Source organism: Pelodiscus sinensis, chromosome 1 (genome assembly GCF_052426305.1).
Source record: "Pelodiscus sinensis isolate ZL-2025 chromosome 1, ASM5242630v1, whole genome shotgun sequence".
Lineage (NCBI taxonomy): Eukaryota > Metazoa > Chordata > Testudines > Trionychidae > Pelodiscus > Pelodiscus sinensis.
The window spans coordinates 131,685,509-131,702,902 of record NC_143052.1 but is presented as its reverse complement, the minus strand read 5'-3'; the positions used below and the strand labels follow the sequence as shown (position 1 = coordinate 131,702,902).

Sequence of the window (17,394 nt, the reverse complement as noted above, 5' to 3'; positions counted from 1 at the left end):
CCCCTACTCCACCCCAAAATAAATAAATAAAAAGCCTGCCAAAGAGTCGTCATGAGTAGATTTTGCTGATTTCACACATTTTTCCACCCGGGAAAGAATAAAAAGGTTGAACTCGCCCAAGCTGAAGCCCTGTAAGAGTGCAATTGGGGCTATAGATTCGGGCCGGGGAAATTGACAAAACTGCCTTTGTCGCGAATAAAATGAGAGAAAATGGGGGAAAGCTGAACTTCAAACCCACAAGACGAAGGTTGTTAAGTTTGTAGTGCTCCTCCTAAATTACCCTGTTTTTAAAGACCAGTGTCAGTGCTTTTTCCTCTTCTTTTCTTTCTTCCGGGGTATAATTATAACTCAAGTAAAATGAACTGAACCTGTCCTTCCTGTTTTCATAGGTTCTTTGAGCCCGATTTGAAGTTCGTACCTGAGCTATGGTAGGCGGAAACTCGTGAAAGCTGAGTAATGTCTACGTGCGTGAAAAATCGAGACATAGGCAAACAGAATGATTCAAGAGTATCTTTCCAAACGTTTGTCTTTAACATGGGAAGTGGAAATTTTTTTAAAAAAAGCGATAAGATTTGTAAACAAACAAAAAACCAAAAAAAGGCTTTGACGACTTCTGGGGCTTTCCTAAGTTAGCTAGAGACTTTACCTAAAGTAACCATCCTATCTACCCTCATTGACTGAAAAGAAACAAACCACACCTTGAATTGCTGCTAAGACCTGCAGCATGTCTTTCCCTTTAGTCTCAAACAAATGAAATACAAACGTGTGCTCCCCCTTATGCTAGTATTTCCTTGTGGAGCTCAGGGCAAAAGTTCCTTAGATGATATCCCTTGGTCATTTCACTTGGTCTTTGGTGGGATGCTTACAACAGCCTCTTTCATTCCTGCCTCCTCCTGTGCTAGCAAGATCATTAGATCTTAGTGGTTATTGTTCGGAATAAACCTGGGTCCACTGATGCCCTCACTAAGGCAACTAGGAAAGCTGTAAGAGTGCACCCACTCAAGAGTGGGAAGCCAATCCTCTGAAGGATGAATTTCAACACGAAACGTCAGTGAGATAAAGAACATTTCTGAGAGCTAAAATCATTCCGTACCATAGCTATTTTAATAGAACGCTTCTCACAGAAGGCAGGAACAGACGCTCAAGCATAGGTTTACGAGAAGAAGGAGGCAGAAGCCAGGCATACACCCTCACAAAAATCTCCTCTCAGCGCTGCTGCAAGACAGGGCTGAGACTTTGGATGGGACGATACTGGGGGAGGTTAGAATTTGCTCACGCACTAGGCATTCGTGTAGGTGGCACATAACTCAGAACTATGGCAGGTTGCTTTTTGTAGAGCAAATGCCATCGACTCCCAGGGCAGCTATGTGCTAAAAGGTGCATCTAGCGCGAGCCTGCATATGACTTGCCCTTCTTGGCACATCTCCCTTCTTCCAGTATTAACAAAACCTTAGGGGGAGTCCTAGGTTTTAAGTCATGTATTTCCAGCCCATTGAAGCAGGAATGATTACTCAATAAATGGGAAGGTAGGGTATGATGTCACAAGTTAGTCTTCTCGGGAAAGGGTCTCAGACTCACTCTATATATTAAGAGGAGAAGCTCCTTGTTACTATCAAGGAACAGAGCAACAAGGGAAGGAAGCACCTGCTTTTAAAGCCCTGCATTCTGCTTTAATAGGTTAGGTGCAGAATAAAAGCTCTGAGGGCTGGATTCTTAAATCATTTGTATTGTGATTTATTTCACTTTTTAAAAAGTTAGAAACTAGCTGTGGAAGCTATTGCTAAGAAGATCAACCTTTTTTGGCCAAGGTGATCTCTGAGAGGCACAGAAGACTGTTACTCAAGGAAAAGGTGAAGTAATAAATTGTGAAGAAACTTCAGTATTCCAAGTTTGTAAAGGCTATTTATTTTTCCTGAGTCTGTATGAGGATTTTTTTAAAATGTGTGGGGGAGAGGAAATTCTAAAAATATTTGATAGATGTTTTGCCATTAACACACCAGAGTGTGCTGGAGAGGATTTCGGGAGCGGGGGCTTACAATGATTGTTTAATTAATGGAAAGGGCATTGTAAATCAAGTAACCTATTAATTATGTTGTTTAATATATAGCCTATCAAGTGTATAGTGACTTTATTTACAGCATAAGCCATTTAATATTTCCAGCATGATTCCAATTTCAGCCCTTTTCATTTTCGGTTTTATTTGCTCATGTGGTATGAAAGTTGGCTAAGTAGTTTAGCTCTTTTATTATGGCAGCAAATATCGTTTTTATGTAAAACAACCTGCAGGTACAAAATACTCTGAGTAATTTAACTTGCTATAGAAAGGTATTTTAAAAATATCTAAATATTACGTTAAGGCTCGTGAGGCAGCTTGGAAAGAATGTATAATAAATCAGTGAGCTGAACAAATGACACTTTTGTGGATCGACTCCCAATGGTGGGAACGGTAGAATCTCTTGTGCCATAGAAGCGGGTTTAACTCACCCCTCCTATGCAGAAATCCTTAAACGAGGGGGTTTTGGTAAAAAGATAAACCAAACTACGAAGAAGTTAAGTTTCAAGGAGCACTGAAAAGCAATCCCTGAGAAGTGCTGCAAAATCTCTTGGGGTGTGTCAGTGTGTAGCTGTTGGATGCTGCATACAAAGTTGCATGCTGCAATAGTTTGAGGCACCGAGAACAATGTGCTATAAGGATGCTACTTAAATCCGGATCATATACCCCAAATGTTTATTTCTAAAGCATAACGGACCCATATTATGTTAGAAGGCGGAGCAAGATAGCGAGAGATAATCCTTGCACGCTATATAAAGAGCCTCATAAGAAAACTGTATCCAGACACATTATTTTATTTACATTAAAAAACAGATTTGTCTATATATAGTCACTGTAGTATCGATTACTTCATAATAGCCCGGGGCAGTTTCTTGCGCAACTTGGCTGCATAAAGGGATAGATTGTGTTACCTTTGGTTTTACATAAGTGTTTCCTTGTGATGGAAAATTCTGTCGTTCACTCAGCGGGAGTGAGGTCTGATTGAAGTGGGAGAGTTTGAGACGGTTCTCCCAGGTGACTTGTTTTTAACCCGAGTCTGGAACTCCCTCGCTGCGAGAAATACCAGTTAGGCCACCCCGGGTACAAACCCTTCAGCTGCCAATGGGCTAGGGAGTTTGTCCGCGGGGTTCTGGACAGGCGCCAGCTGTTCACAGCTGTGCTGAGGACAAGGCAAGCAGCAAACACTGCTCCAAACCAAGGCTGCTGCTCACAAAAGAAGGTCGCCCCGCGGTGCTCTCAGCCTCCCCCTTCGAGGCACAGTGACACAGATTTGTCCGACGCCTAAGTTGAGCTGGAGAGTCATGCTCTGACAAAGGAGAGGAGAAAACACCCCGACATTTTTTTTCTGGCCAGCCGCTTCTGAGTCCACACAGTGTGCGACCCCCTTGGCTCCACTCCTTGGGGGCCACGCCTCCAGGGACGGCGGTAAAGGACGGTAGGTGATGTGAACGTCAAGGCACCGTCAACCTTCCGCTAGGCGCCTGGCTTTGATCTGAAAGTGCCCCTCTGGGGGATACACCTCCTGTCCGATGTGCTGCCCCGGGGGAGGGGGGCACGTTGCTGGTCCACTGGTGGAAAACGGAGGTATCCCCCACCCCCCTTCAGGAGGTGTGAACTGAAGGAGCGAGTCTCCAGGGGCTGGCACGTTGTGCACTTTATGGCTGGGTGCTCTCCCCCTGTGAGCCCTCTCCCGGGGAGGGTTTGAAATCCCTGGTTTGGCAGTGGTGAGGGGGGGGGGGGGTGTCCCGCCCTGGGCGCCCTCTGCCCATGTTCCTAGGGCGCCCTCTCACTGCAGTCACCGGCTCCTCCAGCAGGTTTCCCAGCGGCTGCCTCCAGAGCGTGTGAACATTCCAAGCCCCAGCTCGCTGCGCTCCAACCTGCACAGCCAAGCGCCCGCTCCAGCCGCTCAGCCTCCCCCGTGGCCGCCGCTCCTCTTAGAGCGCCCCAGCGTCCCAGGCAGACAGCACACGTTGCCGGAGCTCAGATTCCTCCGCAGTGTGGACCTAAACTTTCCGGAAGCAGCCCGACCTGAACCTGGCTTTAAACGAGGTAGAGAGCTAGATGGGGCTAGAAGTCTCTCACTCGCTCTCCCCATCTGCACGGAGAAGAAAATACTCTTGGTTGGGAGGAAAAAAGTTGAACTCCCTCCCCACCCCTATGAAAAGAGGGTTTGCCCGGGAACACAAACCCCTGAGAGAGTAGTTTGCCAGATTAATTCAACATTGCTAGGGGAGACATGTAAACACTCTCCTGAGCCCGGCTTCTATACAAAACAGTTCATTTTTATTAGTATTTAAGAGAGGAATTGACTCTGATTATTTTTGGAGCGAGGGAGCGAGCGAGAGGGAGCGCGCACAAAGTTTGGAGCAGCTGATCTCTTAAGAAGTGAGAACTGCCGAGAGTCAAGGAAGTTTGTTTTTCTTTTGCAATTTAGGAGATTGGGTTAGTGCTCAGCGACTGCTGTTGCCGAAAGAAGCCTGAGTATGCATCATTGGACTCATTTTCCTTTCGTTGCAGGTTCCAAGACTGAGAGGATACAATGTTCACTAAGCTGTTCCAGCATTGGAGTTTCGCAGTCTTCCTGCTGAGTTATTCTGTCCCCTGTTCTGGGAGATCAGTGGAGGGGATTAGCCGCCGACTGTAAGTTTGTTTCCGACTGATTATTGGGGAGGGAGGCGATAGGCCTGTGTACATCTTCACATAATGTTACAGCTTCTAACAGGGCTCTCTGAGTGTCCTAAGCGCTCCAGCAATTGCATTTTCTTGCCAACTCCTGGAGTTCTTTGTTGCAGTCACTTCAGAGTTACCTGTGCCAGGTAGCTTTACAATCCGTTTTGGTAAAGCAATAGAAAGAGAGCAGTTTATATGCTCATCCATTTTAGGGAATTACAACGGATTTACAGAACTTTTCAACTCTCTCTGACCTTATAAGACACTTAGGTAAGAAAGTAGGCTTCAACCTGAGGAACAGAAGTTTAGACAGCAAGACATGTGAGTGGTTGGATGTAGATCTACATCGTGCCCCAACTATGACAGACAATGAGGCAAGCTTAGGACCATACTTTACCTAATATATGTACATTGTAATACTGGGAGGACAATATATCTGTACTGGTACAGATGCAGAGCAGGTATTGATATAGCTCAGTAAAAAGACATGATAACTGGGACTATAATAATATTTAAATATAGAAATATTTTCTTTGGACTTGTGCCATTTTGCAATAAATTCTTCAGTTGGAATCAATTAACTGATGGAGTCAGAAGCATTTTGTAGAGGACAACCTGATTTGAGATACTCTGCTCCGGAAATTACCCCTTTATCCCTCCAGTAACCATCAACATAGATCTCACCGTGCTGCAAGCTAAGTGCAGAAAAGAAACCTCAGAAATGACCTAGATCAATAGCTAACACGTGTAGCTATGTTACTTACTCTGTAGGCATCCAGTTGACTGATCCCTGTCTGCTTTTTTTGGGGGGGGGGGGAGTGCACAGAGGGGTGGAGAGTCAAAGGTTTAAAAGACAGCTGACAAGACATGAGATTTCTATCCCTGTTAAGAAACAAGAGTCAGACTGGAGAGAAAGAAAATCTTGTCAAAAAGATTTAGTGGAAAGTGTCAGAAAGGTTTCCTTATATCTGACTGTGTGTGTATTTCAGGACATATCATTTCCTCTTATCAGTTGGAAAACAAACACATCCCTTAAGTAAAATGACTTTAGACATGTCTGAGCTTTGGCACCAAATGGAAGTCTATTATAAACCTCCTAGGGCAAATTGTGTTCATTGTACTAATGATAAAGCTATAGTGTGTTCTTCCTATTAACATTTGCTGCTTTGCACTGCTGGAAACTATCCTTGAACTATTTTTTGTTTTGTTTTGTTTTGTAACCATTTTATTCTCTTCAGCTGTGCAGAGAATGCATGTTTGGATTTGAGTAAATTAAAAAAAGTGCAATAAAATACTTATTTCCTTGACTAAGAAACTTTGAATTGGAACTGAGCCAACTTTTAATTAAATTAATATTTGATAAGAAATACCTTATCTGTGTCAAGATTAAATACATCCCCTTCTGGTTTCCTCCAAATCATGGGATGAAAAAAAAGATGTTAAATTGCCAACAAGCTTTTTTTAAATTCCCTTTTTGTATGGCAAGTAAGACACACTGAAGAAACCATTTAGCTGTCAGTTAGTGGCATTCATGTAGTTTTGTTTGTGGGTACAGTAAAAACACCAACACCACATGCAAATATACACCCTCTTTTAACATCACCACAAGGCAGTACTAGAGTTGATGGGAACTCGCCTCAACTTTAGACATAGGTTTCCAGTAAAGGCTTAAATCAGTACTAGATGAAATTAGACATATTATTATAGCCAAACAGAACTTAAATCATAGGGTCCCTTCAACAATCCTTATACAGGCAAACGTCCCATTGACACCAATGGGAAGCTTGCTTAAGTACGTAGATTGTAGGGACTATTACATATTATACAAATGTTTTCACTGTTAAAACAGCTTTTTAGAGAACAAGCAATGACTCAAAGAGAAATGAGATGTTTTTATCAGTATGCCTAGACATTGCATCACCATATCTCCAAGTCTGTTTCAAATGTCGCCCCCTTAGCATCAACTATGGGCACACTTGTGAAATGGCCTTGAGCACCTTCAAAATGCCAAGTGAAGTCTCAGTGGGAGCTGAAGGCACTCAGCACTTGGCAGGATGAGTCTCTAATGACTAAATCCAGAGCCAATTGAAACCTTTCCAGTGGTTTAGAAAAACTTTGGATCAGACCCCAAATGAACATACAAGTATAATCATGAGTCAATAATTATTTATTTAATTTAAAACAATTGAGGCAGAAAGGTGAGTCTGTGCTGCTGAAACAAGATCACAACAACAAGAAGTGAACAAAGCTTTCTAAGAATGAAATGGGAAAAAATAGTGGCCCAAAAGTAACATTTTGGAAATCCTGGATTCATAGTATTTAAATCTAAATACTTTTTCCATAATGAGACATAAGGTTAGTTAGCTACAGATGTTTATATATAACATTCTTGTATACAATAATTCATTTTTGGTCACTTTGAGCAAACAGAAACCATGATCTACATCTTTTTCTCAAAAGTGCTTACCCACATGTTAGCTTAACATTTACTGCATTTGGTTTGGGGTCAGACTGTTTTCCTTTCAGCGAGAAGCATATTTCATAGTAGGATGGAAGGGACCTCTAGTGGGTCATCTTAACCCTAACATCCTAATATTTCCTAACTGTGTTGATTGCTAGTACTACGAAACTTTTCTTTTAAGTATCTCTTGAATACAAACATTCAAGAGTCCACCACTTTCCTTACTGTGAATGATGGGAGAAGGGGAAAATGAGGATTTTTTATCACAGTGTTGATACCTGTGTTGTTATACTTCTCTAAAGGACTTTCATACATGACCCTTCCTTGTCTCCTTTGGGCTTACAAACAAAGTTGTTAGTTGTGCAGTTAGGCGGGGGTGGGTAATTAGTGTAGGAGATTTATATTTGCCACATATTTTTCACTTTGAGTTTTGTGAAACAGAAATTTCCCAAAGGAAACTGGGAGACAAAAAGTAATCTTCAAGTCTGGCTGGGTAATAAAAGCCATGTGAAATACAACTCTATGTAAGACTATATAGTTGCATGGAGCAGAAGAATGTTGTTGGGGGCCAGATTTGCATGCTAAATATCAGACAGGCTTTAAACTGAAACCCACCGTCTGCTGAGTCTGCATCCATTCACATGTCAATTCATGGTTTATAATGGAAATCCACATTCAAATAAGCAGCGGGTTTTGTTAGGCTGTTTGGTTGTATTGCATGTACTCTAGGTTTCAGTCAAGAATCCTTAACAACAGCATTTTAAGATTCAAAATGTTGTAACAGTGAGTACATTGACTAAATATACAACAGCAGGTTAAGGCCGCTTTGTGTTCTGTGATAAAAGCAATTATTCTTGGCTGGTAGTTTATAAGAGGCAGTAGGCAAGCTTTGCTCATAACATGAGGCATACTATTTTAAACTCAGAAAAGTACTAAGATTTTGTATGCTTTTTATAAATTACATTTCCCATGAAAGCATCCTGGGAAAATACACTTCTTTAGTTAGGAATGTAATGTGAGTCACAGTGGACAGATTGACAAACACCACGGAAGTTTGCCATAGTCAGATGAACGCAAAGTGCTGATTTTAACATTTGACATTTGCAAGTCAAGCTATGTCAAGACTGCAGGCTTCTTTTGAAAGAAGCTTTTCCGGAAGAGATGCCCAAAAAAATCGTCTTCCAAAAAAGAGCATCCACACTGCCAAAGCACATCCCACCCTGGGAGCGGTGGGACAGCCAACACGCGGGCTGCCCCCGGGATAGAACTAGGTCCTGCACCCGGAAAGCGGGATAAGGGGCCCTCTGAAGGTAAGGTGGTGGGGTGTGTTCTGGAATGGACTTGGGGACAGATAGCATCCATGTTGAATGGATGCTATCTCGCATTTAAACTGTGATAAGGCATGGACAGAGTGGCCACCAGGGCACCTGTGTTTTCTCCTCTTCCTCTTCTTTCAAAATAACTCCCTCTTCCCCATCCACATACACCTTTTTCTGAAAGAGCTCTTTTGGAAAAAGGCTTCTTCCTTGTAGAAAGAGGTTTACCAGTGTCGGAAAAAACCCTCTGTTTTGATTTTTCTTGAAAAAACTCAATTGCAGTGTGGACGTAAGTGAAGCTTTTTCGGAAAAACTCTGCAGTGTAGACATGCCTCCAGTCTGATGTAGAGCAGCAGTGTATCAGTGGCTATGTACCTGACATAGGTCATTGGATGGGAATAGCATCACAGGAAGAGTTTTGCAGAATGGATGCTTCTGATTATATATTTTTTGATAGGCCAGATCCTAAGCCAGTGTAAATAGTTGTAGTTCCACACAAATGAATGAAGCTGTGTCCTTTCACCCCAGTTCAGTATCATGCCATGTTACTTTTGCTTAGAGGTGGTTCCATAGAAGTGTATGATTTGCATACAAATTACAAGTGCCCTGAAATTTACTTGGCTACAGGGTTCATTGAAACCTAGAGGATGCTCAGGAAAAGATTTACTCAAACCTTTTGAGAAAATCTAGAACCAATTTTGAGCAAATACACCCAATATATAGCTTTGCAGCAAAATCTTAATCAATTCATAGTGTTATAATGGAACCAGGGACAAGTTGGCATTTTGATCTGAATTTAGTTTTGAGATTTGGGATCATTTGAATGAAAAACTGAGCATGTGCAGATCTACATGGACAAAAAGCAAAGGAGATACTCTCATAAACTTACCACCGAATCATAGGGTAGGAAGAAATCTCAGAAGGCCATAGAGTACAACCTCCTGCTAAAATCAGCCAATCCCAACTAAATCATCCAAGCCAGGGCTTTATCAAGCCAGGATTTTTTTAAAAATCTAGTGATTGGGAGTCCACCACCTCCCTAGGCAACCTATTGCAGTGCTTAACCACCCTCCTAGTGAAATAGTTTTGTCCAGCCTAGACCTTCCCCACTGTAACTTGAGACCATTACTCCTTAATCTGTCATCTGTCACTACTGAGAACAGCCTGGCTTCATCCTCTTTCGGACCCCCCCTTCAGGTAATTGAAGGCTGCTATCAAATCCCTCCTCACTTCTCTTTGGCAGATTAAATAAGCCAAGTTCCTTCAGCCTCCCCTCATAAGTCATGTGCCCCAGACCCCTAATCATTTTGTTGCCCTCTGCTGGATTCCAATTTGTCTGAACTGGAGGGATGGAGAAGATCAAAACTGGACACATTACTCCAGATGTGGTCACACCAGTGCTGAATAGAAAGAAATAATCTCTTCCCTCGGTCTGCTGGGAATGCTCCTACCAATGCAACGCAATATGCCATTTGTGCCTTTGTTGCCAAAAAAGCTCTAATGACTCATACTCAGCTTCTCGTCCACAGTAATCCTCAGGGCCTTTTCTTCAGAAATGCTGCTTAGCCAGTCGGTCCCCAGCCTGTAGCAATCCTTGGGATTTTTCTGTCCCGAGTGCAAGACTCTGCACTTGTCCTTGTTGAACCTCATCAGATTTCTTTTGGCCCAATCCTCCAATTTGTCTAGCCCTTATCCCTATCCTCCAGCATACCTACCTCTCTCCTCAGCTTAGTGTTATCTGTGAGCTTTCTGAGGGTGCTTATGCTACGTTAAGCTGCTAACATCCATACAGATCTAATATTGACTACATTGAAAGCCCATAGCATATGGCAGCCATCTTAGAAGAGACTGAGAATAATACCTCACACACCTCACTCAGTCATTTGGTGTATAGTTCATACCCTACAGATGGATTGTTAGGGTGAATCTTCTTCCTGCTCATCCATATGCATCAGCTACAGATGAAATTGCTGTATAGAAGGTAGGGAATTAATTCATTGTCTTGGGCTCCAGTGAGTCCAAACACAGGTAGCACCCTGATACAATAAAAGAGGATGCATAGCCAGTCCTAGCACACTGAGGTAGAGCAAGCAGGAAGGACTATGGGTTTTAGCAGTATTGGGAACATAACACTACTCCCTCTTCAGATGCATTTGAGGGTCACAGCACAGCCGCATATCTACCTTGCACAAAGGGGAAAATATTTTCTCATTGCATTCATTGACCAGGCTGCTCTTGGACCATCCTTTCTCAAAGGTGTCCAACGACCATAACTTGATATCCAAGTATGAACTGTGGCCAAGGCTTCCAGTTAAATCATCTTCCAACTCCTTAAAACCAGAGAGAGGTTAAGAGTTCCAATGAACCAAAATACCAGAGTTGCAATGAGCAATAAAAGGGAAAAAGAAGAATGTCAGGGAAAAATCCTAAGGAAAAGAGATGCAGAGAAAAAGGTGAGAGGAACCACACAAGTGGACTGGTACAGTGCGCAGAACATGTCAAAATTGGGTTCCTAAACCCACTTAAATCCATATTAACTATTGGATGAAGTCAATGCGATTTGCTAGGTGCTATTTCTGAATGTCAAGCTCCTTGTTTAGATGTCTAAATTTGAAATTTTTTTTACAAAGAAAATACCAGCAATTATACTTATTGAAAGTTAAAAGTAAGGTGCACTTTTAAAAGCATATAATGGGACAGAAGAAAGTTATTAAAAATGATGTTGCATAAAAAGTTTCAGGTTTCACTGAATGTGTTTATTATTCCCTTTCTTACATGACTGCAGTACTCTGTTATCAAGTTCCTTACTTTTCCCAAGTTTGGCAACTGCCTTCTGTGTTTTAGTACCTAAATAGAATGCTCCGTACCATTAGGAAATGCTTTCCTAGAACAGAGCATTGACTATTCCACCCATAGGTCCAGTAGTATGTGACGGGTCCACAGAGAATTATTATTGGCTTAGGTTCTTTCCTTCTCTGCAAGGAGTAGCTATTCTGACAAGCAATTGCTCCAACACTGACTTAGCCAGGTACACTAAGAGCTGGAAAGTTGGTTCATGGCTCACTGTGGCTACGGCTGCCCCCAGGAGAGATGAGTTTTTCCAAGTTCTTGCTGATAATGAAAATATCCTTTTCTCTCTACTCTTTTTTCTTTTAGCAAAAGAGCTGTATCAGAGCATCAGCTATTGCATGACAAAGGGAAGTCTATCCAAGATCTACGAAGGAGGATCTTCCTTCAAAATCTCATTGAAGGTGTTAACACAGCGGAGATCCGAGCTACTTCAGAAGTTTCTCCAAATCCTAAGCCTCCGACTAACACAAAGAACTACCCTGTCCGATTTGGCAATGAAGATGAGGGCAAATACCTAACTCAGGAGACAAACAAAGCTCAGACATACAAAGAGCAGCCCCTGAAGACACCAGGAAAGAAAAAGAAACCAAAGCCTGGAAAACGCAAGGAACAAGAAAAGAAAAAGAGACGAGTTCGCTCAGCATGGCCAAATTCTAGAGGATCCCACTTTTGAGCTTCTCTGGTACTACACAAGATCACAATTTAAGGTAATCATGCTTTATCCTTTCCGGGAACATACCATATATTCTATATATTTATTGGAATTGTTAGATTTTACCTCTGCCTCACACAAATCTGCAATGTTATAGTAGTAATACATTTGTAGCACATTTCAAAATATTGTGCAACCACAAAGCACTTTACAAAGGTAAGTGTTATTCCCATTTTATAGCTGGGGAAACTGAGGCACAGAAATGAAGCAACTTGCCCATGACTCCTACAGTGATTCACTAGCAGTGCAGGAACTAGAACGCACATCTCATGATTCCCAGTACTCTTCTCTAGAATGGGGCAACTCACTCTCTGTGAGTAGTAATTATGGTAAATTGCTTATCACAGATTTGTAAAACTGAGATTATAGTGTTATTTATGCCAAAGGAATGAACCTTGCATCTATTAAAATTCCCTGCACTGCTTTTATTTCAGGATCCCTATTTCAAATCTTTGTCTCACATTTGGGTCTCAGCAGACTGAAAGCTTTGAACACTACTTAAAGCTTGAATCTATAAAATGGAGAGGTTTTCTTTTTCCCCTCGCTCCTTGGCAGCTTTCCTACCCTTACTTAACAGTTTTTCATTTTACTGTTTAACCTTAGGGGAGAACACGGAAAGTTTGTCTTTTACTAATATCTGCAAACAGCACAGACCAGCCTTTTGACATAACATTTTCCCTGCCATTAGGACTTTTTAATTCAGCTCCATTTTCTGCCAGCTTGTGAAACAATTACGTTGCTGCTGAAAAATGTTGAGCATTACTCTTGGAGAGATGTGTTTTCCTCGTGTGTGACAAGGAAGGTTTTTAAGGGCAGTCATGAGTTGGAGTCTCTTTTGTAGGTGCCCCGTGCTACTCATTTGCTTGCACAAATCTCATGTCTGGACTTGAGATTGAACAGTGTTGTGTACAGAGTGCAAACAGAAACTTTCAATTCCCAAAATAATTAAAAAAAAAAACATAACACTCTTCTCCCTTCACCTCTTCCCCTTCACTTTGGCTCTATGAAAACAAAAGCGTAATTTGCTTCCCAGTAAATTATTTGAAAAGAGACGCCATGAACCACGGGTTTTATTAAAATGCTGCACCTTAGTTTTTCTGAACCAGCTCTGCTAGGCGCCTCATGTCTTTAATACCCAATTGAGGTAAGGGCAGTTCCTGGGAGTCAGCACCAGGCCTTATCTATAACACAGTAAGAAATCTAGAATTGGGCCATAGACTTAACGACAAGTCTATGCATAGTTAGCAGAACTTTAATAAGAAGGAGTGGTGTAACTGGCACTGCTTTTGATCATTACTGAGATTACAGCTACACTGTAGCTAAGAAGTGTGATTCCCAGTGAGAGCAGAGACTGGTTCTAGTTCTGTATGAGCTGGTGTACTAAAAATAGCGGCATGGCTGCAGCGACAAAAGCAGCAACTAAAACTCCAGCAGCTAGCCTAAGAGGCTAGCAATAGCCCATTCCTTCTCCACGCTTGGGTAGCTAGTTTGAGTCTCTGCCAGAACTGTTATGTCCACAATACTGTTTTTAGCATACTCGCTCAGGCTGATCTAGCATCAATCTACCATACTAGGAATCATCACACTCTGCAGCAGTTCAGAAACCACTTTAAAAGTCCTGTTCCAGGGCATATATAATCAGATGTTTGATGCATCTAAATGTTACAGAGCTAGGATAGCTGAAGAATAGTTCCAATTGTCAAAGTGGGCCCTTGTGCAGAAACTAAAGTAATGGGGATAAAACTCCCCAAAAACATTTGATAGCTTGATTTTATTTTAATACCACTCATCTCTGATGGGATCTGTAAATGAAATACAAAGACTACGCTACAGATTTTACTGGTTTAAGTTTTACATTTCTCATGTCCTTGTATGCCTAAAAGAAGCTCAGCTTTGCAGTATGCTACAGATTTGGCCTTAGCCTCTTGGCATTATCATCCTTATTGCAATGTTAGTACAGCTGGGGAATAGAGTCTTGAAGGGATAGAATACTTGAGATACTTAATTATACAAAACTAACTTTTAAAATGAAAGTTATAAAACAGGAGTTTGCAATTCCTTCCTTACAGAGAACACAGCAGTTCTGGTTTCTGAGAATCTGGTAGAGTACATACTTTTTACCTATAATTACCCAACTGAACTGAGAGATGGTATATTTCTACACCTTAAATCAAAACAGCTGTCAACTGGAAATCTGAAACCTTTTGTTTAATCATATTAAATTCAGGAAATGACATAATTCATCATCATTTTTACTCAATAACTCAAGTAATTTTTTACAAACATATGCAAGTTCTGTGTATGAACTAGCTTCTCCAATCCAATTCCAGACTCTCCCTACAAATTGTCAACAGCAAGGCCAGATCCTTCGTGATCTAGAATCACTTTGTACTGCAATGCTGGCATAATTTATTTGTAAACTCAGTTTAGCTTGTTCTAGGGCAATCACTCCTGTATAAGGGTAATCCTCCAGCTGCAAAGAGCTGATTTGACAGTTTTTTATGTGACTAACTCAGTGCTGCTGCAGAAAGAAGGTATGACTGCAGCTTGTACTTGTGGAGCTGGTCCTGATTCTCTGTAGTCAGTCTTTATCCCAATTTTGGATCCAGGTCAAAACAAGACCTGAAGATACCTGCTCTCTCGTTCTGTGAAGAACGTGGTCCAATATGAAAACAGTCTTGCAAAATTGGTTGATTTTGCAGTATTGTTGACATTTGAGGTCAGAAAACACAAGAGAGCATTTTGTAAGATTTGGGTATCATGAAACCCGTACCTAACCGGTGGTTCAACGCAGTCTCCAAATGGAAGGCTAAAATTTAAATCCAGAACCAAACCACAATCCATTTAAAAAGTATACATCTATAGCATACACACACACACACACACACACACGCACATAATCAATTTGTGTGAGTAGTATACAATCATATCAATAATATAGTTTACATATAATGCAAATGGATGCATGCTAAAACTTCCATTCCAGTTACTTTTACAAACTCCTTCTTACAACACTTCCAACAAAATTCCTATTCCAAATAAAATAAATTAAATTATTAGTACCTCATTTCCTAAGGAACTTTTCAAAAGTGTAACCTCCCTAATATTAGATGTGGTCTTGCTTTCATTACGCATATAAAACCCCCTTAAATTCTCAAGAATTTCCTCTTTTTTGTGCGTGTCTCACACCCACACAAGTCTGCCATGTGAAACTCTACCCACAACTTTGGCAATCAGTCTGACAACACAGCCAATCAAATTCCGTCCTATAGTTGTTTCCTAGGGAACCAACATACAATTACAGACATGGACTGCACACAGTGAGAGGAAAAACACTGCAACTGTGCAGCATTTCCACTGTTAGAAAAATATCAATATTGGAAAAAACAAAACATGATACAAATAATATACAGAATGGGTGGCAGGAGATTCCTGCTTGTAGCCTCTTGAATTCACTGTGGTGGGGGGAGGACTGCAGAATGAAAACCAGTCTGTCAGTGGCACCTATTAAGTACAAAAGAGTAGTTTCCAACCTTAAGGCTTGATCCGGAAAGGTGCTGAATGCCTTCAAGTTCCCACTGACTTGGGTACAAGCTGAAAGGAAATGCTCAACACAGGATCAGGCCTTTGGACTCTTCATGGGCTCAAGAAGATGCAGTTTCAATTTTCTCAAAGCTTTAATTCAATACCCAATTTCATTGATTTCAGCTGTGGATGAAGCTAGTGTCTCTTCAGAATCAGGACATGAACACATTATACACTAAAGTAAAATTCATGTTTTGTAAATACATACCTCATAATTGAATAATTCCTGCTCATAGTTCACCATTGATGCCAAAGACAGACAAAATGATAACAGTCTGATAATAGTAAAACAGGGCATCAAAACAGACAGTATAGAAAGTAAAGCTCAACCAGTATAATGGGCACATTAACTGCCAGTTGGGATTGATTGTTCTTTTTGGCCTTAGTGCCCACGTTTCTCATTTCTCCAGCTGGTTTTATGTGGGGGTTTTTTGGGTGGTGGTGGTGGTGGTGGTAGTAGTAGTAATCTGTTCTCTGAACTGAGCATATCCCCAGTTCAGCAAACTACTTAAAAACTGGGCCTAAATTTAAGATAATAAGTAGCCTTATTGACCTGAGTGGCAGTGATTCATAATTCATAATTGTGCTTAAGTACCTTGCTGAATCAGGGCCTAAGTGAAGCTGAACTTCTACCCTACTTCTGTGAGTAGACAGCTGCAAATAATACAGACTCAGACACCTAAAAGCAGCATGCAGTTCCTTACATCATCAGTTTAATTGCATCACAAGAAGACTTAAAAGAAGACTCCTAATAGCTCAATGTTATTCATCTGCTCTTACAAGAGGGACTATTTAAAAGCAAGGCACACCCTATATTAGTTGTGGAACTGTTACCATTAATCTTGTGTCCATCTATTTTCAGGGAAAATTAATTTTTTTCCTCTTTGTGTTCCCCTCCCCTCTCTTTCTTTGCAGGAGGTGTTGAAATTTCAGTTGAGTTCTTTGGAAAACATATTGCAGTATTCTGTAATAGTGAACATATGGAAAGTATTAGAAATATTTATTATGTGTAAATATTGTAAATGCAATAAAACTTTCTCTCCCCTATTGCTCTCTGAAACTGCACATTTGGCTATTGTGATTGATTTTTTTTTTTTTTTTTTTTTTGCTAAGGCTAAGCCAATTATTGTCACATTTTCTATAATTTATTTTGTTGAATGGTGTATTTATTTTATGAAAATATCTTGGTGCTGCTGATTTTCTATACATATATATATATTGTAACATAATGCACTTTAGCTATACATATCAAGTACATTAATAACTGTCATAATAAAAAGTGTTCCTGTTTTGTGGTTGATATTAAATGAATGCCTTTGAACAATTGTTCATATTTTCCTCTGTGCATGTAAAATAGCAATATTTTAAAATTTGTAAAGAATGTTTAATAAAATATAATCTAATGAAATCATGAGTCAGAAGGAGAAATGTATCCTTTAGGAATTTCAGGGGAAAGAACACTGATTTTTTTTCTTTACTACATTTGAAAATAGTCTTAAATTTAATATGTTTACATTGGTTTAAGCTCCAACATTTTCACATTAGCTTTTAGTTAAAAATCACTTAGAACATATTTAGTTCCAGTGCTCTGTTTCAAGTCAACTAAGTGGATGAACAACCTGAGGGTACAGAATAAGGTCAATAGTGTATAAGAAGTGAAGCATCAAACACATCTCCTCATTGACTTTACTGACAGATGAGATTACTCAGCATACAGCTTGAGATATCCAGCACCTTGCAGGGTCGG

At 40.7% G+C, this 17,394-nt stretch overlaps 1 protein-coding gene across 6 annotated transcripts; it reads left to right on the top strand.

Moving 5' to 3' along the window:
• The first annotated feature begins 1,126 nt into the window (after window positions 1-1,126).
• On the top strand, window positions 1,127-17,033 carry PTHLH (parathyroid hormone like hormone). Of its 6 annotated transcripts, XM_075901269.2 has the most exons (5): window positions 1,937-3,488; window positions 3,868-4,102; window positions 4,571-4,693; window positions 11,657-12,057; window positions 16,563-17,032. In XM_075901269.2, exons 3-4 carry the CDS (start codon window positions 4,593-4,595, stop codon window positions 12,021-12,023), a joined length of 468 nt encoding a protein of 155 aa, XP_075757384.1. In that variant the 5' UTR covers window positions 1,937-3,488; window positions 3,868-4,102; window positions 4,571-4,592; the 3' UTR covers window positions 12,024-12,057; window positions 16,563-17,032. The 6 variants fall into 6 exon arrangements, with proteins under 6 accessions (XP_075757389.1, XP_075757371.1, XP_075757402.1 ...); XM_075901274.2 differs by lacking the exons at window positions 1,937-3,488; window positions 3,868-4,102 and adding an exon at window positions 1,127-1,865 and having other exon boundaries at window positions 16,563-17,033; XM_075901256.2 differs by lacking the exons at window positions 1,937-3,488; window positions 3,868-4,102 and adding an exon at window positions 1,135-1,850.
• Window positions 17,034-17,394: the final 361 nt, after the last annotated feature.